Source organism: Lepisosteus oculatus, chromosome 2 (genome assembly GCF_040954835.1).
Source record: "Lepisosteus oculatus isolate fLepOcu1 chromosome 2, fLepOcu1.hap2, whole genome shotgun sequence".
In the NCBI taxonomy this organism is placed as follows: domain Eukaryota; kingdom Metazoa; phylum Chordata; class Actinopteri; order Semionotiformes; family Lepisosteidae; genus Lepisosteus; species Lepisosteus oculatus.
In genome coordinates this window covers 54145318-54163420 of record NC_090697.1, presented here as the reverse complement: position 1 = coordinate 54163420, position 18103 = coordinate 54145318, and the positions used below count along the sequence as shown (strand labels likewise).

At 36.3% G+C, this 18103-nt stretch overlaps 1 protein-coding gene across 5 annotated transcripts in view; it reads right to left on the bottom strand.

The window, feature by feature from the left end:
* The window catches only part of crim1 (cysteine rich transmembrane BMP regulator 1 (chordin-like)), a 619278-nt gene that overhangs the window by 37222 nt on the left and 563953 nt on the right, over positions 1 to 18103 (bottom strand). For all 5 annotated transcript variants that reach the window (XM_069179104.1, XM_069179116.1, XM_069179125.1 and 2 more), the window contains one exon: positions 16063 to 16257. In XM_069179104.1, coding sequence (XP_069035205.1) covers positions 16063 to 16257 — 195 coding nt within the window. The remainder of the gene's footprint in view (positions 1 to 16062; positions 16258 to 18103) is intronic.

The window sequence follows — 18103 nt, the reverse complement described above, 5'->3', positions numbered from 1 at the left end:
ATCCTTACACAAAGCAGATTAAATTTGATTAAAAGGGAATATAATATGGAATCGCGTATCTTAAGAAATTAATAACGATATAATTATATTCATGTTGCAAAAGAACTGCAACGGACATAAAAACTCCCTTGCTTTTAACAGAGCGTTCCATAATTTCTAACTATGAAAATGATTTAAACTGCGACACTTATCATTCAACCAGAGCTCGAAATATCACAAGGATCCTCTAGAGCACAGCAAAGAGTGTATTAAAAGAATCGCGTATCTCAAGAAATTAATAAGATATAATTATATTTCGTGTAATTCGTATAATTATATAATCAGTTTCGATCAAGGTCTCTAAAACGAACAAGAAAAAGAGGATTTTCGGAGGGCAATTACGCTGTATTTATATAGAATAAGTGATTTATGAGCAATCTAATTTCTTGTTCGTTTAAAACAGTGAAATGTCAGCTGCAAAAGATCGCACCAGAAACAGCACTCTCTCTGCCTGTCATAAACGTTCAGGAAAGGCTGAATGAAGTCATGTCAAGTACAATAATTCGGTGATCAATAATAACAGTTGTAGGACAAGAAACAAAAGATAGTGAAAACTTAAGATTTTTAAGGTTAAAACTCAAATTCATTCTACAAATTAAGGCAAATGAAAATTCAGGACGTTAAAGTGCTAGAGGTGTAAAAAATACAAAAATGCACATGAGCAAAAAGTTTTAGAAATTGAGCAAACAGAAAAAAAGCCATGCCTATAGTGCAAAAGAGGGATGCAGGAACACTTGCTTAGATATACAAAAAAATCACAAAAAGGTGTATGTTACAAAAGAACATGCAAACATGTACATCAATTTCCCTTCGCGATCAATAGTCTTATCTATAAACATGAAACAGAGTGAGGAATCAGAAATTAGCATGCATACAAAACAGCAATTCTGTGAGTGAGCCCTAAATGAATTAATAGCAACTATGGGTTCATGGAGGGCTTCTCAGATAGTTGGACATTCAGGTAAACTGCCAGGTGAAAGGATTTGTAAGCATACTTTGTTAAAGCAAGTCAGTTTTTTCCGCAACACATAAAATACATTTTTCCAAGAAAGTTTAGCCTTTGTCACTAATGAAACCACTAAATAAAGACATAAATATAGAAATCATAAGATTTTTTTAATTCAATGTTGGTAGCAGGATGAACTGTGCTAAGCGTATATTTTGTTGCAGAGTTGCTGCAAGATGTTAACAGTGAAAAAAGGTATTTAGAAATGAGTTATTTCAAGAAGAAAATTTTCAGAATAATTGCAAATCTAGCAGGATAGAGAAAGCACAGAAAACAGGCAGTTAGATTGATCAGATTAGTATGAAAAGTTATTTAGCAAAGGGAATGAGAAGAGTGACAAACTAGTATGCTTTTTATCTGAACCACGGAAAACTGATCATGTTTCTCTATAACAATAATAAAAAACTTTATTTTATATATCACCTTTAAAAGTGGCATCTCAAAACAATACAGTAGATATAAAAACAGATAAAAGGACAAAGTAAATACATATAAGAAAGACAAGCAGTTAGAGGTGCTACCAAAATTAGAAAATGAAGCAGATTGAGACACTAAGTCTTCTGAAAAGAAAGATTCTGAGGTTAGATTTAAATGCACTCAGGGTACGTGACTGATATCACTGGGAATACAAATTGAGAGCTCTGGGGTGCAGCTAGAGAAGACCCTGTCACCCACAGAATGTAGATGTTCTTGAGGACAGCTAGAAGACCAGAGTCAGACGGACAAAGGTGGGGAGTAGACAGATAATAAGCCATATACTGTAGGTACTGAATGAGGATGAGGATATTGAAGTTGACTCGAAACCTGATAGATAACCAATGCAAGGACTTGAAAACAGGTGTAATGCATCCCTGATAGGATTCTTGCTGTCATATTCTGAACATATTGAAGATTGCTCAGTGTGGATTTAATTTCCCCAGTGAACAGGATGTGCATTTATTAATTCTAGAAAAAAAAGCCTTTCTTGATTTCTCTAGTTCTTAGTTTCTCTAGTTCCCTTTAAAATAAACTATTATTCTACAATGCAGAGTATTACATGGCCAGTATTTACACATGATATTTGTGATTTCAAGAAATTAACACAAGCAGCTTTTGGAGATTTAAGTGATTTGCCGCCATCTTTAACTGCTCGGTGTCCGAATCGGAGTAGCTACGCGTACGAAATAAAGTTAATCCCAACTACAAAACATATATTTTTGTGGTAAGAGGGCGCAAAACATCAGTATTTACTGCTATTAATTACTGTACGATTTATAGTTGAAATATAAATCTAAAATCTGAGCCTAGATATAAAGTTAGATATAAAGTTAAAATCTCGACAAAGCAATGTAGGAAATACAGAAAAAATAAATCCTTTCTGACATCTAAAATCAGTTTCGATCAAGGTCTCTAAAACGAACAAGAAAAAGAAGATTTTCGGAGGGCAATTACGCTGTGTTTATATAGAATAAGTGATTTATGAGCAATCTAATAGGACAGTATATAAAGAGGATAAGGATTTTGAAGTTGACTCGAAATCTGATAGGTAACCAGTGCAAGGACTTGAAAACAGGTGTAATGCATCCCTGATAGGATTCTTGCTGTCATATTCTGAACATATTGAAGATTGCTCAGTGTGGATTTAATTTCCCCAGTGAACAGGATGTGCATTTATTTTGGAGATTTAAGTGTTGGCTGAGTTATTGCAGGATAAAAGACTAGAGATGTTGGTAAGAAGAAGATAATTTTGGGATAGCTGAGGAATACACTGATAACAAGAACACTTCCTAATGGGGTTAGGCATACTTTTGATGAAGATGATGAAGTTAACAGACTGTATGTTTACATAGATACTGAAATGAGGATTGTATTTTAGATTTTGTGTAGTTGCTGGCATTGAACTGTGTGTTGGATGCACATGAATTGAAGGAATGGGCAAACATAGCTGATGCGGATCCACAGAGCCAGCATATTAAGATGTTTATAATTAGAGGCAATTTGTTTAAATAACTAGGTATGGATACTGATGTGCAAGAGAGATGGAAAGGCTGTTTCCTTAAGCCAGCACTATAAAATATTTTATTCTCAGTGAGATGCTGCCATTTCATAGTGGGTTTCTAACACTGTGTATAGTTCCATCCACACAGTGCCTTTACTTCCATACATTTCTAATCTCTTTATCCAGTACAGAGGATTTGGAGCCTATCCCAGTAAGCGACGGACACAAGGCAGAATACACCCTGGACATAGCGCCAGTCCATCACAGGACAGACAGACACAAACACACACACACCAGGGCCAGTTTAAATCTAACCTCAGAACCTTTCTTTCGTACACGAATATAATCATACCGTTATTAAATTCTTTAGATACGCGATTCCATATTATATTCCCTTTTAATCAAATTCTAAAAGTAGGATTGTTGACTCCGGTATCACGTTAGTTAAAGACTTAGAAGCTTAAAATGTTTAGGGAGAAATGGAATACTGGTGTGTATGTTTTCTTTAAAGTACCGAGACCAGCCATATACTGTATGTTTAAGTTCCAAAATTAATATTGTTTATGGACTTCACACGCGTTGCAGTATGCTCCTATTCTTTTTATGCTCAGGCACTAAGATTTCCCTTCTGCTTTGTGTAAGGATGGTATCAAAAGCAATCTTAAGTGGTGAGAAAGCTGTGCTCAATGTATTTAAGGGACTTAAAAGTAAAAGAAGATGCTTCATATTGCTTGACTAATTTTAAAAACTAAGTTATAAATGCAGACGCTCCCTCGGTGCGCTGCTCTGGTACGCCGGCTCTTACACAGTGCCTGTCTGCCGTAAGCATTACAATATACATACCCAACACTGCTTGTACCCATCTGTCATGCAAATAAAACACCTTGAATTGAATTGAATTGAGGGGAGAGGGGGGGAATACTAAAGCCAATACTGGCTCAATACCCACAATGGGCTTTGACGTGCTAATGCGTTGGTTTAACAGTCCGGGTGTGGCAAGCTTCCAATGTCAACTCGACTCGATTGGAAGACAATGAACGTATTTTAGCCCTAAATTAATTAATAGCAAACATGGTTTACAAAAAATACATTTTTCCAAGACATTTTATAATAATACGATCTATAGTTGAAATCTGAGCCTAAATATAAAGGAAAAGCATTTTCAGAGAGCAATCACGCTGTGTTTATGTAGAAAAAGCGATTAGGTTTATGAGCAATCTAATTACCTATTCGCTTAAAACGCTATATAAAATAAAGTTTATTTAGAGATGAATGATCAGTGTCGCAGTTTAAATAATTTTTGTAGAAGGGCTTGGACAGATTCCAAGTGCATTTTTGCAATTTACGTTGCATTGTCCAATGTTCTGTTGTAATACAGGCTAGAATACAGTTACAGTAGTCTAAGCTTTATCAGCCTATTTAAAATAATTTTTTTGAATCCCCGGCAGAACACACTCCATAGGAATCAGCGCATTTATACTGTATATCGCCTTTAAATACATATATTTAAACACGCGTTTACGATTTAAATCAAAACGCGATTCAAATCAATATAAATGTTTATTTTGTAATGCATAGGTGACTATTCATTGTTATTAAAAAGACTTAAATTCAATCATGTCGTGATATTTAGAAATATTAATTTGTTTGGTGCGAGTGAGGTTTTATTTAATCTCTGACCAAGGGAAGAGTTTCATTTTTTCAAAGAAAAGTTTGTTAAAAAATAAAGTCATAGTTCCATGGGATTCAATCACAGACCGTGTGACATGGGAGTCAGGAAACTAACACACAGCGCCACCAGATTTAATAACACAATAAAAACGCTATAAAATAATGTGACTAGGCACAGAACAAGTTTACAGCACAGTACAATAATAAATGCTGACCATGACTTTAGAAGCATAAATTACCTTACACTCAATTTAAACACAATCTGTCTTTCTGTATGAACCTCTAAGCTGGTTCATACAGAAAATGTAGAAATGCATTAGCCTGATTATGATTAAAAAACACATAATTAAACACGCGTTTGCGATTTAAATCAGAACACGAATTAAATCAATGTAAATGTTTATATTGTAACGCATACTGTCCAGCCTCCATTTCTCTATAAAAATTTACTCTGTTGCACACACACACACAATAGAAGCAGGAACCGTTGTCAGAAGGGAAGATATGTTCAAAATATCGCAAATATCAATCATGTTGCGATATTTTGAAATATAAAAGTCAATTGATTGTCCATAATATCGCTATTCTATTTTTACGAAGAAATGTTTGTTAAAAGAAAAGTCCAGCACCAGCTGGATTCAAACACACAACTTGTGCATTGTTAGTCACGCACCTAGACCAGTAGGCTACAAGACAACTCGCATGCACAGGTAGGCGAAACAGCCTTACACAGCCCTGTCGCAGTACACGAATATAATCATACCGTTATTAAATTCTTGAGATACGCGATTCCATATTATATTCCCTTTTAATCAAATTCTAAAAGTATGCTTGTTGACTACGGTATCACGTTAGTTAAAGACTTCGAAGCTTAAAATGTTTAGGGAGAAATGGAATACTGGTGTGTATTTTTTCTTTAAAGTACCAAGATCAGCTATATACTGTTTGTTTATGTTCCAAAATTAATATAGTTGATGGCCTTCACATGCGTTACAGCATGCTCCTATTCTTTTTATGCTCAGCTACTAAGATTTCCCTTCAGTGGTAAAATTAGATATGAATATTCAATACTTAAACGGGCACAGTTAAGACATTAAATATACATATACATACTGTATACAGTACAGTTTGCATACGGTAATATGTTTATGTTCCTAAATCAATCTCTTTTATAAGCATGTGAAAGGCATGTTGAATCACTGTACTTTGCATGTTTGGAAACAAATGCGTGATTGCGAAATGCTGTGGTGTTACTTTTACAAAGACGGTCAATGAAAAAAAGAATGTTGACCAGGGCAATACTTTGAGTTTACACTTACAGCTTGTCCAAGGTCATTCATTATTAATACTATTAGTAATATCTTCGTTAAAGACTGATGGCCACAGCTCAAACATGAGAGGTTGAGCTTTATTAGCTCCACCTTTTGGAAATTCTGGATACTATTATTTTGCTTGTCGTATTATAGGAGAATTTACGGTTACTAGCGGTATTTACCGGTAACTCGCGGTATTTACCGGTAGCTTGCGGTAGACTGCGTACAGTGTACCAGAAAATAATGCGATATCGCCCGCGCATTTTGAATGGCTGCATTTGTATATGGTTAGAGGTCTATTATACAGATAACTTTAGAGGTCTATTATACGTATATGGGTCTATTATACATCAAAGATAGGTTTTACAGGTGTAGAAACTAGTAAATCAAGCCAATGATTTGGTTTATTCTGAAAATACACATTCAGACCTGAAAAAGATGTATTTCAAATTGTACATTGTATACAATCAATCAACAATCAACATATGGGCAATAATCATAAAAAACACAACTAGTCTTAAACTTCAGCTACAGATTCTGGTAACATGGCAATATACAGTATAGTAATGACACAAACTAATTACACAAACTAATTACATTAACACACTAACTCAAAACCACATTTTGATTCAAATATAAATTTTAAAACGTGCAACTTCTATATTTCCAAGAAAACAAATATTACAATGGAAGTTAAGACGATTTTTGTCCACTATTTGCAAACCCTGTCTAATTGTCCTAACAGTTAGAACCAGAAACCTATTATTTTCAGTGTTCAAATCTCCTAGCCCCCTGCCTTGCATATGCATTCTTCAAGTAACACATTGCATGCTCCTTTATTTCTTTGTCTGTTGATGTAGGGTGGGACTTCAGCACCGCAGCTAGGAGAAAATAATATAATATTACTTCCCAAATAAATGATGATTAATATCTTCTTTAGTATAATCTAAAAAAATGTTTACTAAGCTCAAAGCTGAAATAAATGTATAAAATTTGTCTTGCATCATAGCAGTTGAGCAATAAAGTCTGTCCTAATTAAAGAGTACCCAAAGTTTGAAAGTACAACATAGAATAAGAATAATTAGAGAAACGGCAAAACGATTTTGTGTCATCATCCCCATTCACACTATTTTTATGTGCCATTTTTTTGCTTATTCACGTACTATTTTAATCAAAATAATATTAAGAAAGATCTGTATGTATTCAGATAGTATTATTATTATTCATACTTACTCGTCAAAAGAGGATTGCTGAGATATTTGCGGATAAATACTTCAATCTTCTACGTTTGAAAAACGTGTCCAAAATGGTGACCAATGAATACTAGCAATGCATTGTGGTATATAACTGGAAAATATGCTGGGTTAGATATTTTCTCAACGTATGGGTTTATTAATGTTGTCGATATTATGGTTGACATTTAACATTGATAATACATAGCGGCTATGTACCCTGCTATGTGCTGATGTACAATTTTAACACATGCAGTTAGTAAGGTTTGGTCACTGTTGTATGGTATTATATATATATAATGACATTATGGAATAGGATGGGGACAGGCCTGGCATCACGGGGGGAGGGAGGAGTGTCGCCCCTTCAGTTTTGGGCAAAAAGATTTACCTAACTTAATTTGCGCCCTAAAAAAATAGTCGTACTTTGTCAATGGTCAGACAACACTTAATGACACTAACAGTCACTCGGACTGTTTGATGTGCAGGAGGGCTATCCATCCAGGAACTGCACATATCAGTGTTGTTAATGAGTGTCAACATTACGATCTTGTTTCCTCAGGTGGACCGATTCCTTGCAGTAGTTTATCATTACACTTAAAATTGTTATATAACTAGGACTAGTTATAGCAGTCTGTGCTTTCTTTTATGTTTTACAACATTTTTTTCTTAACGATTCAGAACCTCCATGTAGCCGCAAAATGAACGCTTATGGTACTTTTCGCTCCAGGCAATACAAACCACGAGAGTGACAAAAAATGTGAAACTGAACTTCATCGCAAATACCAGATTGCTAGTCGTTATCTTCTATCATAGCACTAATCAATGGCATAGCTGCAAGATTTCATTTGGGTAGCTGCACCGTACAGCTCCGTTTCAACCGAAATATCACCCCCCTCAGAATTTCAGACACCTCCCTACAGATTTTTCCCCGGGCACCGTGCACTGATGGGGGACGGGGTGTCCAGGAAATGGTATCAACTTTTCTCAAGAAAATAAAAATAGAAACTCTATAGGCACTCAAACATTTTACATTTTTTTTCAGGCAGGTGGCAAGACCCCCTCCGCAAAACCCTTGTATGCCAAGCTGTGGGCACTGATTCGTCGAATATACGTATATTCGTGGCGAAAATACAGCTAGACGTATATATACGTCGCCGCGACGTATAATCAACGTCGATTTGCAACCGTAAAATCGACAACATTAATAAACGCATATAGATGGTATCCCTGGCCTGGTACTCAGAACATGTGCCTGGCAGATAGCTGATGTCTGTACTGACATCTTCAACATGTCCTTGGCCCAGGCCACTGTACCTAGCTGCTTCAAGACAACCACCATCGTGGCAGTACCGAAAGAATCAGCCCCCACATGCCTTAATGACTACCACCTTATTGCACTCACCCCCATCATAATGAAGTGCTTTGAAAAACTACTTATTCCTCACATTAAAGCCAGCATTCCAAAAACACTGGATCCTCTCCAGTTTGCCTATCAAACCGATCCACAGAGGATGCAATCTCTATAGCTTTACACACCACACTAACCCACCTGGATAAAAGGAACACCTATACAAGAATGCTGTTCATTGACTTTAGCTCAGCATTTAACACCATCATACCCATAAAACGTTCTTCCAAACTAGGTTTAGATACAACCCCCTGCAGCTGGATCCTAGACTTCCTCACCAGCAGACCCCAGACTGTCAGGATTGGCAACCTCACCTCCAACACACTCACCCTTAACACCGGTGCCCCTCAAGGCTGTGTGCTCAGCCCACTGCTTTACTCCCTGTTCACCCACGACTACTGCTAAGTTCAGCACAAACACCATCACCAAGTATGCTGACGATACCACAGTCGTGGGCCTGATCACTGACAACGATGAGACTGCCTACAGGGAGGAGATAAAACAACTCGCAGACTGGTGCCGAACCAACAACCTATGTCTCAACATCAGCAAAACCAAAGAGCTGATTGTTGACTTCAGAAGACAAGGAAAAGTTCACTCCCCCATCTACATAGAAGGGTCTGCGGTGGAGATGGTGAATAACTTCAAATTCCTAGGCGTTCACATCTCTAAGGACCTTACATGGACACTGAACACCTCTAGTCTCATTAAGAAGGCACAACAGCGGCTGTACTTCCTGAGAAGGCTGAAGAAAATACACCTACACCCACCGATCCTCACCAACTTCTACAGATGTACGGTGGAGAGCATACTGACCAGCTGCATCACAGTCTGGTACTTCAACTGCACCGCATCCGACCGTAAGGCACTACAGCGGGTGGTCAAAACTGCCCAACACATCATTGGCAGTGCCTTACCATCCATCCAGGAAATATACAACACCAGGAGTCTGAAAAAAGCCACCAAAATTATGTCTGACCCCACTCACCCCGGTCATAACTTGTTTGTTCCCCTACCATCTGGCAGAAGGTTCCGGTCACTCCAGTTGCACACAACTAGACTCCAAAATAGGTTCTTCCCCAGAGCTGTCAAGTTGGTGACGCCCCCACTCCCTTCCACCTTATTATGATCTCTCCTAACATCCTCCTGTACCCACAACCACGGTACTCCTACACAACCACACACACATGTAAGCCAAAATTGTACTGTCCCCTCGATAGCCCAGTAAAATTGTAACAGGCATAATATTTAATATTAATTAACCATACTACTTTTAACCACACTATTTTTTTGCACTGTTCCAAGAATTACCTTGCACTGTTTTTGTCCTGTTACATTTTCTCTGTTTGCAGAATTTTGCAGTTTTCGATTACTTTATTACGTTACTATTATTGCTATTGTGTAACTGTCTATTGTCTTATCTTCTGTCCTATTTATATACTGCACCTGAGCGACTAATGAGAAACACTTTTCATTATACTATGCACCTGTGTAAGTTTAATGACAATAAAGTTGAATTGAATTGAATTGAATTGAATATAACGTCGAAAACACATCTAACACAGTGCCTGAGGCTTTTTACTGTGTTTGTGTGCCGCAACTAGGAGTATACGGCACTCTGCACAGTGTACGAAGTAAATTATTTTCACAGTAATTAATGTATTTACACGTGTATAATAAATATAGTAATAAATATAATAAATTAATTAATTACTGCGAAATTACCCGTTTAAGTATTGAATATTTATATGGAATTTTACCATAACATGTGAGAAATCCATAAATGATATTATTTTTGGAACATAAACATACAGTATGTAAACTGTATATGGCTGGTCTCGGTACTTTAAAGAAAAAGTACACACCAGTATTCCATTTCTCCCTAAACATTTTAAACATCACAGTCTTTAACTAACGTGAAATAACGTGCATAAAAAGTGGTAGTTTTAAGCTTTTCTGCGAATACGCTTGATACAACAAGCATACTTTTAGAATTTGATTAATAGGGAATATAATGCGGAATCCTGTATCTAAAGAACTAACAGTATACAGTAACTATGTTCATGCACAAACAGTAGCACGTTACATTATTAATTTGGGTGTCTCCTCTTGCCAGATAGTGCTAAATTGCATTTTGAGTGCAGTTTTTGCCTTTTTTTAAATTACAACCAATACATAAGCTGATACTGTTTAGACTTTTAATTATTTTAAACTGTATTACAGCAGCACAATGTGCTTTTTCGCGAAACCTAGAGTAACGAAATGTCTTGCGTTGTACAGCTTTTCAGCTAAATATATTTATTGCTTACACTTGACATTTGAGGTGCCCGACAAAAACCGGTTGAACAGCTCTGTTGGAGGTTTGCAGATCAGATCAGATTCCCTTCCCCCCACAGAAAGACAGACTTATCAGTCGCTATTCACTGCGAGGCGAGCAGCTCCAATTTCAGGCGTAAGCGATAGATCCCAGTTTAGCCAATCTTGTTACAGCATGTTACAGTTTACTCTTATTAACCATATTAATTTTAAGTGCTTTATGCCATTTTTTGACCACGCACGAATATTCTTATGTCCCTATCTTCGCAAGGGAATCAGTGCGAATTCTAATACTAATTAAATGAACAATATAGGTTTTCGAATCTTTTGCTCCCTTTTGCTGCCTCACAAAACTTTAGAGAACTTAACATTTCTATTATCAACAAATTGTAAATAGGATGTTTACATTGGCATTACTAATTTTTCACTTGAGTGTATGGAGGATTGTCAGCTATCACTGAGAGCAGTTAATTAAATGTATTTTTGGATTCACAATCAGACAAATGCAACATAAATTGTTATCTTTGTCTTCTAAGTATATTAATAAACTTTCAGCATAGCTTTCTCCCCGTTTAGATTTATTTTTCTTGGGATTTTGGGATCAAACGTGGAAAGATTAGATTGTAATCATTTTTATTTTTTAAATACATTTTAGAAAAGTGTAATCTATACTAAAAAGCTGTATTTATTTAATACCACTCGATACTTATATTAATGGAGTTTAGTTGATACTGTTTAAATTTTTAATTATTTTAAATTGTATTACAGCATTGTACACATGCTTAAAAGAGAAGAAAACGCAAGCCTTCTTCAGTTATGAGGGTCTTCTGCACAGAATGAAACACTAAAATGTAATGTAGGCTCGAAATGGGCTGCAATCCGGACACAGAAGGATTAAAAGAAGCCAGACAGGCAGGGAGAAGAGTGAGTTCTAACTAAAGAGGTATCCAGGTAACAGTGAAGGTAACAGCCGCAGGCCGCCAGGGTTACCCTACTCTCCCGGAGGAGGCCCACCGGCAAGGTCTGCCCTCGGTGAGGCAGGGAAGGAATAAGCCAGCTCTTCCCGCAGCAGGCAGGGTGTAGCGCTCCTTGCTTAGAATAGCAATATTATGGACAATCAATTGACAATAAATATAGAAAAGCACAAATTATATTTGGGAAATTTGGTTTCAAATTCCTCATATCAACGATGCCTATACTGTTTTCCTCTACAGTATGCTAATCTATTGTAGTGCATTCGCCCCCCTCAAACGATCTTTTAGATTTTTATAGAGAAATAGAGGCTGTACAGTATGCGTTACAATATAAATATTTAATGTCAACCTTTAAATCAACAATTGATCTGTCAAAGCGCAATGAAACCTATTACTCGATTCGTATGGACTCCCGGTCTCACCAGGGATTAAAAAACAACATGGAATCGCGTATCTAAAGAAATAACAGTATACAGTAACTATGTTCATGCACAAACAGTAGCATGTTACATTATTAATTTGGGGGTCTCCTCTTGCCAGAAAGCGCTAAATTGCATTTTGAGTGCGGTTTTGGACTTTTTTTTTAGTTTCAACCCATAAATAAGCTGATACTGTTTAGACTTTTTTAAAACTATTACAGCAGCACAATGTGCTTTTTCATGAAACCTCCTAGATTAATGAAATGTCTTGCGTTGTAAAGCTTTTCAGCTAAATACTGTGTATTTATCGCTTATAGAATGTTCACTTAAATTTTTTAATGATTAGTTGGAGTTTATTTGACACTGTCAAAATTTATTCTAGCACAAAACCTTTGAAAACCTATGCTAGACTCGTTGGTTGTGTAACATTGATTTCGAATTAAATAAAGAAAACAAAAAATAATATAACCTCAAAATATTTAACATTTATTAAATTGTTTTACATAAAATTCCAACCTCTACCACTGACTCATTGTGTGACACGTTTTAGATTAGTCATAAAATGGATTACATTTTGTAAGTCACGTTTCATTAGCAGTTTTTATTGTATTTTTTAAGTCATTTTAAAATAAATTTATGCTATATGCAAATGAAAATTATGAGGAAGAAGGAGGGAAACAGGAAGGTATGCTGCATTGTGCTTCATTGTTTCAAAAGCACTGAATCACAACAGTTCCGTCAGCTGTTGGAATATGAGACAGAGTACACATGATTTGATTTGATGCACAACAAAGTGAGATGGTTATCTTGCAGCAGAGTACTCGAACTCTTTCTGAGCCTAGATTAATGAAATGTCTTGCGTTGTAAAGCTTTTCAGCTAAATACTGTGTATTTATCGCTTATGGCTGACATAAGAGGTGCCAGATAAAAACCGGTTGAACAGCTCTGTTGGAAGTTTCGTGAAAAAGGAGGTTTCGTGAAAAGGCTACAGGAGTGCCAATCGTAATCATTTTTATTTTTATTCGTTCAATGCAGATGGCTGGTGGCATGTTCCATAAGAGTACAGTAATTAAACACCATTAATACTTTCGTTGGAGTTTAAATAAAGTTGATGTTTTATCTAGGGGCTGCTCGCCTGCGTCTGAATAGCGACTTCTAAACTGTGAAAACATGTGTCTGTCTTTCTGTAGGGGGAAGGGAATCTGATCTGCAAGGCCCTTTGGCTACAAAAGTAAAAAGAAGGAGCTGGCTCTCTCTCTTTTGATTATTACATCCAATAATCAAAAATGAAACAATAACCATAATAACCATAATAACAACCAACCAACAAAAACAACCATATAAACATAATACCAACCAAAACCATAGATAACAACCACAATACAAAATCAAATATATCAAACCATTAAAGCAAAACTGTCCTCCAATTATCAACAAATCTCAATATCTTGTACGAATTATTCGAAATACAAACCAAAAACAGCCCGCAAACTCTCTCAAATTCTACCAATTATCATAATCCCGCCCCTTATGCAGAACCAACCCCCCTCCCATCCCAGTTTATCCTCTTTATCATAAACAAAATCCATCTCACTTTTCAGAATAAAGCATTACACAAAATCAATACCTCAACACTCCATACTCAACAATGATAATTCCAGAACATGTAACTCCACATTCCCAAATATACCTCATTTCCATAGCCCCGCCCCTTATGCAAAACCAACATCCCTCCCCTGTTCTAGTCAATTAAGCTTCCTCTTCTTTCACTTCTTTTTCCTCAACTTCAACCTTATCGCTCCCCCTTCACTCTCACCATCTGATTAAGAATGAATAAAAGCATTGTATTTTTGTCTGGGTGCTGACAAAGTAAGCACTCACTCTCTCTGTTGGCGTTTGCAAATCGTTTTATTTTTAAATAAATTTTAGCAAAGTCATGTATTTTAAAAATCTTAAGATTTTTATATTTATGTCTTTATTTAGTGGTTTCATTAGTGACAAAGGCTAAACTTTCTTGGAAAAATGTATTTTATGTAAACCAAGTTTGATATTAAATTATTTAGGGCAAGAATATGTTCTTTGTCTTCCAATGAAAGAAGCGTTCCTTTCGCCATAGTCGGGAGACATTAGAAGCTTGCCACGCCCGGACTGTTACACTAACACATTAGCATGTTAAAGCGATTTCATTGAGGAGCCTAGCTTTCTTAACTAGTAAGTACTGTACTTACTGGGTTTTGGAGGGGGGAGGTGTCTTTCGCTGGAAATCTCACCCCCTTCTACTTTGAAAAAATACCTGTGAAACCAGTTTAATTCGTCACAGCCAGCACTCACGCAGAGAGGGGGGTTGTGCTTGCAGTGCATCGGTATAGATGGGAAAGCAAGAGCCGACCTCTACACTGCCCCCGTGTTATGCTCTTCGTCAGTGTCTAAGCCGGAACACATCATTATAACTCATTTTGTATTTCTTAAAAAAAATAAAAAATCGTTTGCTCAGCCTAACAGTATTGTTGTTATTGTTTTTATCCTGTAAAGGGCTTTGAGGAGCCACCTTTTAAGGCGCCATATACAATAAAGTTAATTATTATTCCTATTGTTAATTTGCTGGACAGAGAGGTGAACATTATTACGCAGAAGACAAAGATAGCGATTTACGTTACATTGTGCATTGTGCTGCTGTAATGCAGTTTTAAATAATATAAAGTCTACACAGTATCAGCTTATGGGTTTTAAATAAAGGTGATTTAAATGTGATTTGAAATCAATTATTAATGTTTATATTGTAACGCATAGGTGACTATTCATTGTTATTAAAATGACTTAAATTCGATCATGTTGTGATATTTAGAAATATAAATTTGTTTGGTGCGAGTGAATTTTTATATAATCTCTGACCCAGGGAAACATTTTATTTTTTCAAAGAAATGTTTGTTAAAAAAGTCAGGGCTCCAGCTGGATTCCAACACCCAACATGTAATGTATAAGTTGGGAACCTAACCCACAGCGTCACCGGCAAGATCACATGAGGAGTGTTGAAAAAGCCCTATAAACATTGTCAACAGACATCGTACAGCTTGTAAAATTCTTGTGTTGCGGTACAATTTCTTTAGATACGCGACTCCATATTATATTCCCTTTTAATCAAATTCTAAAAGTATGCTTGTTGACTCCGGTATCACGTTAGTTAAAGACTTCGATGCTTAAAATGTTTAGGGAGAAATGGAATACTGGTGTGTATGTTTTCTTTAAAGTACCGAGACCAGCCATATACTGTATGTTTATGTTCCAAAATGAATATCATTTATGGCCTTCACACGCGTTACAGTATGCTCCTTTTCTTTTTATGCTCAGCTACTAAGATTTCCCTTCAGTGGTAAAATTCCATATAAATATTCAATACTAAAATGGGCACAGTAAAGACATTTAAATCTTCCTAAGACCGACCAACGAACCACGAGTGCCCCTGTCAGTCAACCGATCACATACCGCGGTATTTTGCGTTATCGCACGTCACGGATGTAGCCAATTACCCGCGGTATGTGTCCGTACCGTGCATTTTGAATGGCTGCATCTGTTTATCAGTCAAACACTTAGTGGCATAGAAAAAACCTTTTTACCTTAATTGCTGGATTACTTAGCCCTCACAGCCCTGAGTACCACAGAGTGTGTGTGAGGATGACTATGAGCTTGTTAGACTAGGGGATCTTACCTGAACACATGGGACAACAGCTCCCCTCCACATTCATGGGCTCAACACAAGGAAGGACTGGACAACTAACTGTAGAGCACAGAGTTTGTCCCTGCAGGCAGTAGCAGTGAGTGCAGCTGTCAATGTCCCACCTTTCCTCATCTGCATAGGTCTTCCCGTTGAAGTGGCAAACTGCTTTCTTCGGAGTAGTGTCCTCTGAAAAAGACAAACATGAGAAGGTTCTGTGAAAAAGCTCCAATACAGATATTGAGAAAAATGTAATTATGGCACTATAAGATAAGATAAGAAAAGATCACATTATTAGCCATTTACAATTTCTTACATTAGGAATTCATGTTTTTGCATACCCCAGCTTGCTCTCCATGAGACACAGACAGGGAGGGAAGCTTAGGGGGAAGAGCACAGGGTCAGCCATTGTACAGTGTCCCTGGAGTAGCTGGGGTTAAGGGCCTTGCTCAGGGGCCCAACGGAGTAGGATTCGAACTGGCTACATGAATCACAAAACCTTTTTCTGGTTTTATGAAAGAATAAAATTTAATGAAAGAACATAAGAATGTTCACTTAAATTTTTTAATGATTAGTTGGAGTTTATTTGACACTGTCAAAATTTATTCTAGCACAAAACCTTTGAAAACCTATGCTAGACTCGTTGGTTGTGTAACATTGATTTCGAATTAAATAAAGAAAACAAAAAATAATATAACCTCAAAATATTTAACATTTATTAAATTGTTTTACATAAAATTCCAACCTCTACCACTGACTCATTGTGTGACACGTTTTAGATTAGTCATAAAATGGATTACATTTTGTAAGTCACGTTTCATTAGCAGTTTTTATTGTATTTTTTAAGTCATTTTAAAATAAATTTATGCTATATGCAAATGAAAATTATGAGGAAGAAGGAGGGAAACAGGAAGGTATGCTGCATTGTGCTTCATTGTTTCAAAAGCACTGAATCACAACAGTTCCGTCAGCTGTTGGAATATGAGACAGAGTACACATGATTTGATTTGATGCACAACAAAGTGAGATGGTTATCTTGCAGCAGAGTACTCGAACTCTTTCTGAGCCTCCTCCCAGAATACGAAACTTTCTTGACAGCAAAGGGAAAAGCGAGCCAGAGTTGAAAAACCCAGAGTGGATTCTCAAACTGGCCCTTTTGACTGACATTACACTTCACCTGAACACTCTGAATCTCTGCCTCCAAGGAAGAGAGAAATTGTACACATTTGACAAATAACTAATTCTCATTTATTTAAAGCATAAATAAATGTATACTATATGACTCAATATTTAAAACTTTGTGGCATGTTAACTTCCTAACAGCATTCTTTTCCAGACGTCTTTTCTTAACCCTGAGATTGTTCAAATCACAACTTTTGATTAATTATTAAAATAGACCTTCTGGCTCAGGCTAAAACCTAAATTCACTAAAAGTGAGTTTTTGGAGTATCTGTGAGAGCTATTTATTTCATTTATACATGTGAAAGAATCACAGGATATAAAATACATGTACTATAGTAATGAATATCTTAATTGTTTGCACTAAAGACACAGGAGAACAATTTAATGATTAAATGTCTTTTAGTAAAAAAACACAAAGAAATGAAAACAAGATAGCCTTACATTTTCAACTCCCTTTGATTTCTGAAAACACACAAAAAGGGAATAAGTTACCTTTTGATGTGATTTCATTACTATATTAGAGGCAGCCCATTAGTCACAACCTTTTCTCTCTACTGATGTCCTTGATTGCAGCAGTAACAGCTTTTATATTTTCTTTCCCACAGTATTCAGGAAGGTTCAGGAAGTGGATTTGTCCATACTTTGATTACTACTATAAAATCACAAATAAACTTGGAATATAATCCTTATTTTCAAAATGGAAGGACAAATAATTGTTAAAATTTGCATATGCCTAGTGCATGCTTCTCCTTCTAGAAGATGGTTTAATGGTTTAATGGTTTTGCTTCAGCATGCACGTCTGCTGTTAACTTTGAAGCAAGGATGAATGTTATTCAGTTATAGCAGACTGTGA